The 12,160-nt window shown below is 44.2% G+C and overlaps 1 protein-coding gene across 1 annotated transcript in view; it reads left to right on the top strand.

The window, feature by feature from the left end:
- LOC146355199 (zinc finger protein RFP-like) overlaps positions 1-12,160 on the top strand; it is a 27,088-nt gene that overhangs the window by 2,307 nt on the left and 12,621 nt on the right. Inside the window, exons 2-4 of the mRNA XM_084830374.1 lie at positions 1,859-1,954; positions 7,357-7,575; positions 11,120-11,142. Coding sequence (XP_084686500.1) covers positions 1,859-1,954; positions 7,357-7,575; positions 11,120-11,142 — 338 coding nt within the window. The remainder of the gene's footprint in view (positions 1-1,858; positions 1,955-7,356; positions 7,576-11,119; positions 11,143-12,160) is intronic.

Raw genomic sequence — 12,160 nt, 5'->3', positions numbered from 1 at the left:
CTGACCACCATTTTGCATCCTCCACAGTGCCCATACCTAGTGTCTTTCAGGGGTATTCGGGGAGAGGGAAGGCGACCACACACAAAACAGTTGGAGAGTATTTCCAGAAAATTCTGTGAAGTGGCCTTCTATTTCTAGGGGAGTATCTAATACAGATCCTTATAATACCATTCTCTCCCTGAAAGCCCTGTAGCATGTGTGTGTGGGGATGGGAGGCAATGTTGTGTCCAACTGTGGGGAAAAGGTGGCGCTCATGCTGTGCCAAAATCTGTTCTCCAATTCCCCAAACATTTTCTTCCCTGAAGAAAAAGGCGTTTGTTTCTCTGGCCCATTCTCAGAGCGCTTTAGAATTTCTTTTGGTGGTGTTTTTGAGCTACTTTACCAGTGCGGAGTGACTGAGGATGCTATGTGTGTTTTGTCTTTCTGGACTGTAACACCTCTTTCCATCACTCTGTTGCCTCTTGGCTTCCCAATCTGAAAAAGCCCCATGTAGGAGAAGTTACCTTGTAATGGCTTCCCCTGGGCTTTAATTGAAGTGTGGGAAGCTGCAATCAGCTTTCTAGCCAAAAATGCAGGACAGGAGGAGCATGGAGGGAACGATCCCCTCTGTGCTTCTGCCCTGAATTGGATAGGTGCAGGGTTCGGAGGCGGTCACCTATCTGAATAGGATTGCACCCTTGGCTATTCAACTTGCCTTTCCTTTTGACTCCCAAGGGGTGCCAGGGTAAGAGAGGGGTAAGGATTTTCTGAAGGACCCATGAGTACACCACACTTTCCAGTATCGGTGCTGTGATATTAACAACTATCAGATCAGCAAAGTTTGATTATAGTCTAGGGTTGATTTGATTTACCTCAAGTTGATTTAAATCATGATTTAAATCGCTTATCTGAAGGACTCAACTTTAATGATTTAAATCACATTTCAAATCACTAGTGAGGAAGGTTCTGTTTAATCATCATTTTTAGTAAAGTACATTATTTTTTAATATAACCTTAATACATATTCAGAGATGTAGGTTTCATTAGAAGGTAGGTACACACTAATTTGTTCATTTTAGTACTAAAGCAGAATGAACTTGTGAAGTCATTCAGGAGATGAATCGGCCCCAGTGGTTCAATTAATCATGGTATTTTTGTCATGATGTGCCAGAATCACCACCACTAAACACAGGACTGCATGAATATGTTACGTTCACTTTTGGGTTCACTTTTGATTTTCCTCTCCTATCCCTTGCATTTATATCCAGACTCCTCCTCCTTGTTGAGATCTACTCCATCTCCCTAATTCTCTGTTCACTGACCTTCTCTATCTTTTCACTTTGAGAGAGGCAAGCCCGAGAGAGAGCGAGAGAGAGAGAGAGAGCGTGCATGCACTTCTGTATACCTCCTGCAGTGCAGAATAGGACTGACCATCTCCATAAGCTGCTGTTAACATATTCATAGAATATAATTAGAAGTTGTATAAGTAGTATTCATGATGATATCTTTGGACTAGGCTCTTTTTTTACTAATTGTTTTAAGAAAAGTTCAAAATCTGATTTAAATAAAAAATTCCAATTTAAATTTTAAAAATCTGATTTTTTTAAAACAAAATCATTGATTTTTATCAATCCTGGATTATACTTTGATTATTCACCCAAATCAAGGCCTTCTCCAAGAACATTCCAGCTGATCAAAATTTCTGTAAGACTGCTAAGGAGGTAAGGAGATTTCTCGAAGTTAGCAAAAATCCTGACCCATAGTGGATTTTGTAGATGTAAGCTCTGGTCAAGGGATGTTAGACTCAGCCTCTTTAAAAAAAAAAAAAAAAGTTTCTACCAAGACTTTACATCTTGCCAAAATATTTTTTTCCCCTCAGGAACAATTGGAGAGCCAGTTGCTAACTTTGAGAGAATTGAAAGGAAAGGCCTTAAGCTATCAAACAAATGAAGAGAGAAAAAGCAAGGAGTTCCTGGTGCGTATGAAAACTAGTCTTATATTGTGAGACATTATATATGGCTAGCCCTTTCCATTTGATAGATAGACTCTCCACGGCACTGGTCTTCTATATGGTCAATTGCTTTATAAGGCCACAAAGCACAGCAACACGTTTCACATTCTCCATCCCATCATATTATTGGTTTTTGAAAGTAAGAGAAATGTGTAGGTTCCCTAGGAATTGCGTACACTCAAACCAGTTAATGCTTATTTGCTATTTCTTAGGTAACCAACATAAGTTGTTCTTAGCACAAAATAACATAAGGAGAGCCCTGAGGAGGTGAAAGATCCATCTTGTCTAGCTTTCTGTTTCACTGTGGTCAGCCAGATACCTCTGGGAAGCCCATAAGTGAGAAATGAGGGCAATAGCCCTCTCACACTGTTGTTCTCCAGCAACTGGTATGGTGATCCTGGAGGTGGCATATAGCCATCATGACCCATAGCCATTGATAGTCTTATCCTCCATGAATTTGTCTTAAAGATGTTCAAGTTGGCAGCCCTTACTACATGTGGCAGCAAATCCCATGACAGCTGGTTGGCTACTGTGTGAACAGAATGCTGGACCAGATGGGCCTTTGGCCTGATCCAGCATGGCTCTTCTTATGTTCTTAGTTAACTATGTGCTGTGAGAAGAGCTTTTATTTTTTAAAAAAATATTGTATAATTTTTGTCTTGGACAAAACAACAAACAGAAAAGAAAAAGACATCAGAATTAAATCTAATCATTGGCAGAGGATAATATGTTTAACATAGATTTGTGTGTGTGCATAACGTTTTTTATTTGTACCCTCTCTTTCTACCAAAAGATGGCACTCAAGGCAGCTTACAGAAACATTTAAAATTGATTAAAACAATAGAACAATATATTAAAATACAAAAAACGTATAACAATTACAGAATTTTTAACAATTGAAAACAGCACCCAACCCAACAGACCCACTTAAAGGTGAAAGGCCTTCTTAAATAAAGTGGTCTTTGCCTGCCAGCAGAAGGACAATGGAGAGGGAGCAAACGTAGCCTCCCTCGGGAGGAAGTGCCACAGCCTGGGAGTGGCCACCGAAGCATGAGCTGTTGGAAGCGTCTGGGTGGCTTGTTACCCATGGCAACAAGCCACCCTGGCTGAGTTCGCACTGCATGACAAGCTGCGCTGCCAAGGGTAAAATGCTAATCCCTCCAGCACATTACCAGCTCGTTTGGGGGCAGTGGGGGTGGGAAATAAGCCACTGTGGCTCATTTCCCCTCTGTGATTGTGCAAACTGGGCCACTGGGTTGACATTTTCAATGAACTCTCCACCACTACCCTAAAATCTTTTTTTCTGGTTGGACACTGAGCCCATAGAATCCCAGAGTAGTTCTGATTCTGAGGAAGACCAGTTGCTCCTGGGAGAGGAGCGCGCTCCTCTTTCCCATGGCCCACAGCTGATGGAGATTCCTCCCACCAGCATTCCTAGCTTAGATAACAGTCCAGGGAGTGACAGAGCGCAGGAAGCAGATTTGGTGGACACGCGACGCCGACGCAGAGAGCGGCGCCAAATGGAGGGCACAGAAAGGAGGCGTAGTGCCCGGTTGGCGCGCAAACAACGGCTGCGCCCAGAGGATCCAAGGGAAAAGGGGAGGGACTCTCCCTAGTCCTTAAGTTCAGGGGTCTGCCAGTAATTCCCTTTCAAACGGGGACCAACTGTTCCAACTTAGGGCATAGGTACTCTGCTGCTCAGATCTAGTTGCTACCGGTAGAGTTGTTAAGTTGTAGAAGAAGAATAAAGCTTTGAAAGGAATCCCTTTGTCTGTGGCTGGACTTGGCTACTGGATTAGACTGAGAGAGGCCTCCAAGGAGCCCTTGACACTCAGATCCCATCTGTGTGCATGTGAAGTTAGGATTTGTTTGCCTCAATGTGCATCACTTTACACTCAAACTGAAATGTGTTTGCTGTTTTGTTGCCCATTCACCCAGGGAGTTTCCAGGCAAGGTTTTTAATGTGTGACCACCATATCTCCTTGACAAAGTTCTACGGAAGTTCCAGATGACAGTGTCATCCAGTTGTAATTCCACTGTGTTTTCCCACCACTTCTTCCACCTTTTTTCTTATCACAGTAGATCCATGAAGAATAGCTGCACAGTTTCTATGGAAGTGTGGTTAAGAAAATGTATGACTGAGGAAGGTGGATGATGTGTTGAGCGTTCCCCTCCTTTCTTTATCGTTTGGCTTGCATTTCCAGTTGCCTACCCGTTTGTGGCTTTTGACAGAGTCCCTCACCAAAGACTCCTCAGCAAACTTAGCAGTCATGGAATCAGAGGAGAGGTCCTCTTATGGATCAGCAACTGGTTAAAGAACAGAAAGCGGAGAGTCAGAATGAATGGTAAATTCTCCCAATGGAGGGATGTAAATAGCGGGGCTCCACGGGGATCTGTATTGGGACCAATGCTTTTCAACTCGTTCATAAATGATCTGGAATTAGGACTGAAAAGTGTTTGCAGATGACACCCAATTATTTAGGGTGGTTAAAATAAAACGGGATTGTGAGGAGCTCCAAAAGGATCTCTCCAAACTGGGAGAATGGACATCTAAATGGCAAATGCTGTTCAAAGTAAGCAAGTGTAAAGTGAAGCATGTTGGGGCAAAAAAATCCTAAGTTCAAGTATAAGATGATGGAATCTGAGCTAGTGTTGACTGACCAGGAAATTTTCAAGGAATTCAGAATAAAACTGCATGTTCATACTTCTCTTATACAGTATGATGTGACCATACTTAGTGTACAGTTCTGGTCACCGCATCTCCAAAAGGATACTGCAGATCTGGAAAAAGTGCAGAAAAAGGCAATTAAAATGATCAATGGGCTGGAGCATTTCCCCTATGAGGGATGGTTACAACAGCTGGGATTGTTTAGCTTGGGGAAAAGGCAAGTTAGGGGAGACATGATAGATGTGTACAAAGTTATGCATGGTGTGGAGAATGTGGATAGGGAGACATTTTTCTTCCTTTCATAATACTAGAACCCAGGGTCATCTCATGAAGCTGCTTGGTGGGAGATTCAGGACAGATCAAAGGAAGTACTTCTTCACACAGTGCATAGTTAAACTATGGAATTCGCTACCACAAGATGTAGCGATGGCCACCAATTTGGATGGCTTTAAAAGCGGGTTAGATAAATTCCTGAAGGAGAAGGCCATCAGCGGCTACTAAGCCTGATGGCTATATGTTACCGCCAGTATCAGAGGCAATATGCCTATGTACACCAGTTGCTGGGGAATATGGGCGGGAGGGTGCTGTTGCACTCATGTCCTGCTTGTGGGTTTCCCATGGGCAGCTGTTTGGCCACTGTGTGAACAGAATGCTGGATTAGATGGTCCATTGGCCTGATCCAGCATGGCTCTTCTTATGTTCTTATGTCCTGAAATAAGCAATAGGTTAATTAGCTCACCCTCTATACAATGTAAATTATAGTAATTGATTCTAATTATGCACATACATTTGCATATGTAAATTCGCATGTACAAATTTGTGCACTTTTTTTGTCCTGTGGGCCTGTGCCCTGGTACCTTTTAGGTACCTAGTACCGCTTGTGGTCCCCATTTACTTTTGTGAGAAGACACAGGAAAGGAGGGATGAATGCGGGACCATTATGACATCGTGTAGACTACCCCCCTTGCACACTGTTAAGTCCAGCAAGAAAGCAAAGCTGAAGCACAATAAAAACCCCATCTGGAAGAGCCCTTTCATTCTTTTTCTTTTGCTGCTGCTATTTTACAGAGCAATCCTATACATGTCTACTCAGAAGTAAGCTCCATTGAGTTCAGTAGGTCTTACTTCCAGGTAAGTGTGTATAGGATCGTAGTGTTACAATCTGTACTGGTTGGAAGTTAAAATCAGTGGTAGTTTCAGGCTTGTAATGCTTGTACATTTTTTCCTGCATTTAAAAAAAAACTCAGTCAACTTGAATTAATGTTTTTAACTGGTATGTTTGGATGGACTGTATTCTGTGGTGAGCATATGCGCTATAGATCTTTTCCTGGTGGTGTGTAAAGACAGAATTTGGGGGAAGGGACTGGGTGTGATATTTACGTTACAACTGTATTATGAGGCGAGTGTGTGTATTCTCCTTTGACCATTTCCTGCTGATGTGTAGAGCAGTCTGTGAAGGCAGAATGTGGGGTGGGGTGTCGCTAGATATTTATAGGTCATGTTTCCATTTATTAGATGTAAAAAGATTGCTATCTTTAATTTAGGCTGCAGTTCCATTTACCCTTACCAGGAGATAATTCCATTGTAATTAACCTTTCTTTCTTTCTTTCTTTCTTTCTTTCTTTCTTTCTTTCTTTCTGTTTTTCGGTGGAGCGGGGGGTTGGATAGGCTATTACAATTGTGGCTGCAAACATATACTCACTTGCCTGAAAGTGGTTCTCAGAAGACGTGCTCACCGGAAAATCAACCCAGTGCACCCACTGGGAACCGAATGGTGTTGGAGGGTGTGGTCCCATCTCCTTTTACATCTTTTGGTCCATGGAGGGGTGGTTGGGGGTGTCACCCCCCCATTTCTGGTTGCCTACCCTGGTGGTAGACAATTACATAGTAGGTAGGGAGAGAGCTGGGGTGCTTCCAGATGAGGCTTTTATTGAACAATCACCCTGGCTCATTCATGGAATTTGGGGGGGGTGTCCAGATGTTGTCATCTTCCATTAGTAACTCTACTGTGTTTTCACACCACTTCCATCTTTTTTTCTATTACAGACAATCAGTTAAGGAAGGAAAGATGGAATAGCTGCACAGTACCTTTTGATTGGTAGCACTAGGAGCTGTCGGTCCACCTGTAAGCACTTGCTAACACAACATAGAATTCCTTCTTGGCTTTCCACATACCAACCATGAAACAAACAAGTTGCATATCTACAAGCATTGGGCTCCAAACCCAAAGGCACAGTCAGGTGTCGGTTGCAGGTCAATGGCTTCAATAGGACTTCTTCCTACATCCTTAGTTACAAATTCAATGAAGCATTTTATGTATCTCTGTATGTCTTCTTCACACAGTTCATAGTTACACTATGGAATTCACTACCAGAAGATGTACTCATAGCCACCAACTTGGATGGCTTTAAAAAGGGATTACACAAATTCATGGTGGATAAGACTATTCATGGCTAATAGTCATGATGGCTCTATGCTACTTCCAGTATCTGAGGCAGTATGCCTATGTACATCAGTTGCTGAGAACATGAGTGGGAGGGTGCTGTTGCACTCATGGCCTATTTGTGGGCTTCCCTTGGGCATCTGGTTGACCACTGTGGAAACAGATTGCTGGACTAGATAGGCTTTTGGGCTGATCCAGCACAGCTTCTCTTATGTTCTTATGTCTCTTATTTGCCATTGTGTCTGTTCTTTATAGCAAAAGGTCGAAGGTGAGAAGCAGAAGATTGTGTCTGAATTTGAGCAACTGCATCAATCTGTGAAAGAGCAAGGGCAGCACGCGCTGGATGAGGTCATAGAGGTTGTGAATAGGCAGGAAAAAATTGTCACAAAACTCTTGGGTGACATCTTCCTTCTTGATACCCTCATCCATGAGATAGAAGAAAAATCTCAGCAGGCCCCGAATGTACTCCTTCAGGTGAGAGTTCAAAGCATTTGAAACTGAGATCCTGAAAAATACGTTATGCGGCTTTTTAAAAAAAGTTTATTACAGTGGGGAGCCAGCACTCTGTTATGATGTTGCCCTGTCTATCTTGAGAAACAGAGGGATGGAGATAGGTATTGTGTCAGGACCAAATGGGGTTAGAATGTGGGGCACAGAGACTGACTCTTGATTGTCCCTGACTGCCAGGATTGGGCCTAGGCTCCCTGTGGAGTCTGAAGATTCTGAATCAGATTCAGAGGTGGAGTTAGGAGAAGAAGAGCTGGGTCAGAGAGTGGGGGAGGAAATTCCCCAAGAGACTCCAGGGGTCAGGGAAGCATCAGAGAACATGGGTGAGAGGGTGCTGTTGCACTTGTGTCCTGCTTGTGGGTTCCTGGTCGACAGCTGGTTGGCCACTGTGTGAACAGAATGCTGGACTAGATGGACCCTTGATCTGATCCAGCAGAGCTCTTCCTATGCTCTTAATCTTCCCAAGGGCATGAAAATTAGTTGGACCAGGCACAGATAGCGCTTCTCCCTTCTGTAGGAAAGCAACAACTCACAGAGGGGGGAGGGGCAAGATTTGGTAGACGCAAGAGCCTGCTGTAGCTCAAAGAGGGTGGAGCATATGAGAGAGTTGAGACACTCTGCCAGATTAGCCACTCAACGGAGGGAAGACCCTCTCTGAGGGAAGGACCGAGGAAGCCCTTTGAGTTCTGTGTAGGTCACCTAATGTTAGTTTAGCAGCAGCTCTCTTACTCCACTGAAGTCTTTCTCTGTTAGAGAACTCAGGATTAGCTAATTAGGCCCCGGGGCAGTTTTGGGCAAGTACTGAGTCTGCATTGTCTGATAGACTAGCTATTAGCATGTTAAAGGACTGCTGACTTGAAGATCAAGTCTACATGTTACATTAAGTGCACCTTTAAAAAGCTCTGGCGGCTCTATTTTTTTCTATAAAAAGCAGCTCCAGGGGCCCCAATCCAGATTAGTTTGTAGGAAGGACTACACTGTTTTTCCCACCGGAATCCACCCCCCCCCCCACACACACACTTGCTATTTGCCTCCAGAGTTTATTTACTGAAAACATGTGGAACCTGCAACAAAAGTATCGCGGTGTATTCTCACCTCCAAACAGGAATGCTCATGTTCAGGGTTCCAGCTAGCTATGCCCTTCTCCAGGATACTCCATCCAGCCCCCTCTGGTTGTTCCCTTAGGGTTTGTTGTTAAAGATATTTTGGACTTCTGCAAACCTCAGGGTTCCCTCAAGCATGCTAAGACCTTCTTATTCCTCAGTTGCCCCAGTTTGACTACATAGCTGTGGCCTGAGTTTGCTGTTGGAAGGAGTGATAACATCTTTGGGGACAAATAGCAAATGGGTGAGATTTTGGGCAGGAAAAGAACATGGGGAAGAAAGGTTGGTGGTTCATTACAGCATAATAGGATGCTTGCATAAGAGACCTGATAAATGTTCTTAAGCACATGTAAGAACTCAAGACCCATTTGCATTTGTCATGACCCCCAATCCTTCCAGCATACACACACTGGCAAACTGACATAGGACATCCAAATCAGTGAGACTTATTTATTGTAGGAAATCCCATGGCGAAAGCTTAATGGTTACACTCTTCAGAAGTCATATAGCTGATGGTCATTAGCCATAGGCTCTGTGTAATTCAAAAACAGTCCAAAGCTAAAACCATGACAGGGATCCGCACAATGGGTTTCCCCACTGAAATCTCTGTGGCTCAAAACATAGGGGAAGGGGCTCAGGATTCCTGGGGCCATCCACCCCAGGCAAGTGAAGACAAGGGTCAGTAACTTGCATGATTCCTGGGGTCAACCTTCCCAGGCAATCAAAGGCAACAATTCTAGAAAAGTCCCAAACAAATCCACAGAGAGAGAGACTTCATCCAACCTAGAACCTTTGTTTGGATCTCTGTGCTACATGGTCAAGGCCTATTAAGCCCAAGAGTAAGCCTACACAAGCAGAGAGTTCCACACCATAGCTTTCACCTTGGTAACTCCTCTCTGCATGAGTCCAGGCAGAGAGTAGTCAAAGAGTCAGGATCAAACTCAGCCTGCTGGCACTCTGAGCTGACAAAAGGAAGACACACAGTCCACAGCAAACAAGAGTTCAAAGTCTATGAAAAGCCTCAAAGCAGTTTTCACGGCAAATCCTTAGCAATCCAAAGTTCTCATTAGCAAGAGAGCCCATGTGCAGAGTACCTCCAGAGGCTCAGATGATGGTAGATCGAAACAGAGATGATTTCAGGCAAGGAAGACGAGAATGTTTTTAGCAAAAGGCTCCTTGCCTGTGCGTCAACTTGAAAGGGGAAAACGCGACTGTAAGACACCTCCTCCAGACCCCTTGACAGACAAGAGCTTTTGGCCTTTCAGCAAGGCCCCTGTCCAAACGGCATCACTGTTCAGCCCTCCAGTGCTGACATTCAACCTGGGTGACCCTTCTGCAAACCCTACCCCACTTCGGTCAGGTTTCCACAGAAAGCTTCCAGCTTCTGGCTTTACCAAGGCCAAACCAGTAGGTGGCTGGGGAGTAGGGTGACTCTCAGAATCATAGATCATAGAATCATAGGGTTGAAAGGGGCCTACAAGACCATCGAGTCCAACCCCCTGCTCAGTGCAGGAAGCCTGATTCCCAGGCAATCTCTCATCCAAGTACTAACCAGGGCCGACCCTGCTTAGCTTCCGAGATCAGATGCATCAAGCCCTTTGCTTCTCCCTGCGCTGCTCTGAGAATGCTGACAGAGATAAACTCTCACAGATTCTGACATTCCACAGGCTGAATAGGCCCAGACCCTTCCAGGCTACTTTTAATCAAATCCTAGCTATAAACTACAAGGCCTACTGCAGTGCTGAAGCTGAGCACTGGCTGCATTCTCTCTTCAAATGGAGAATGAGTGCTGTCATTCTCCATTTGACAGCATTCTCTTGAGTGCTGTCAGAAAAGGCAATTTCATCTTGTCAAAGGCCTTTTCTGTGGCTACTGGAAATGGCCCAGAAAATCCTATGGAACTTCTCATATCCTGCGAAAATTGCAAAGAATTCTCTTTCTCATTTTTAGATACCTTTTAAAAGCTTTAAGTGCTGCATAACCTCCACATTTGATCAGGATTATATTTTACAGTTTTAGGTTGTCTTTTCTTTTACCTGAGCTTCCTTTAGTAATGGTATTTTTGTGGCTTTAAGATTCTTTTTCCCCACCAAAAGGGACAAGAAGCTTTTATGGGCTCCTTGTTTAATTAATATGTAGCTTTGTCACTGGGCTGTGCTGCCATCTCGTGATGATGACGTCACCAGCTCTAGCTTCTCTGCCCTTCTGTTCAGCAGTGAGGAAACCAGAAAGGCAGCAGGTGATGCTTTTCCAGTTGCTGCATTTGTATGGCAGGAAAAGTTTCACCTGCTGAATGTCTTCGTTAGGTAGCTGTTAAAGGCACCAGGAGCCCTGCAACAAAAACAATTTAAAATCTGTTTGTTTATTTGAAAACTCAGACTGAATTTAAATGTTGTTATTTCCTTTAGGATATTGGGAAAACCTTGAACAGGTAAGTCAGCTCTTCATGCTTTTGTCTCACATAATATTTAGAAAGAATGTAGCAAAATGGTGTGCATTCTGAGTACATGTGCAGCACACAGGTGCCCACATATAATCCAAATTTTGTCAGGATGGATTATGCAAATCAGGCAAATTTGCATTTCATTTTTTTTTTGCCAAAAGTCCTGTTTGAAACATGAAAAACAGATGCAAGCATTACTTTTCTGCTCCAGTGCAACGATTGGGGGAAACAACATACTTCTGAAAGTGTCCAGTGTATTGTGGTAAAGTGGTCTGCAGCAGGCACGTATTGGCTAGTGCCTATTGAGTCAACTGCATTCCTCTTCCCTCCCCTTAATGTTCCTTCCTTCCTAGCATCTAGTAATCAAAGGCATACTATCTAGGGATGTCTAGGAATGTTGAGAGAAATTGAATAGTGAACACCTGTTGTTTTCCTTGTGAGGAGGTGTAGCCCTAATCATAAGCTGCTGCAAGTAGGTTACAAACAAGGCCCAGTCATCCTGCACTGTAAGCACCCGCCACCATCTCCAATGCCTCTGCCTTCCCCTTCCCTGCCCTCTCAAGGATCAACCACATTTACCTGAGGTAGCAGAAGTGGGAGGCAAAGGCAGCAGGGGTGGGTGCTTTAGCTCCTTGGTGGAGCATCCTTTCCCACCAAAGAAGGAACTGGTATGCCAAGTCCCAGCATCCTTGGGATGCCAAGGGCTGTCTTCCTCAACAGGAACAGCATGCAGAGAGTCGCTTTACTGCTGAAGATGCACAGACTTGGAGCCCTGTTCCCCAGGCAGCGGGAAAGGATGCCCTGTTCGCCATTCCTGTTGAAGGGGAAGGCCTCCTGGGGAACTTTTCCCTCAGTGGAAATGGCTCACACGCCATTACTTTCTAGCTGAGGAGAAACTAGGACTCTGAGAAACTAGGAGGAGAAACTAGTTGCAGTCCTCAGAAGGTAAGTGACCCTAGCGGTACCCGAGCTATCTCTCCCTAAGCTCTTGGGGAGGAGCAAGGGA

This window comes from Heloderma suspectum, chromosome 2 (assembly GCF_057233095.1).
Source record: "Heloderma suspectum isolate Gila_16-S chromosome 2, 16-S_ref, whole genome shotgun sequence".
NCBI lineage: Eukaryota > Metazoa > Chordata > Lepidosauria > Squamata > Helodermatidae > Heloderma > Heloderma suspectum.
This window is presented reverse-complemented; position numbering and strand designations above follow the sequence as displayed.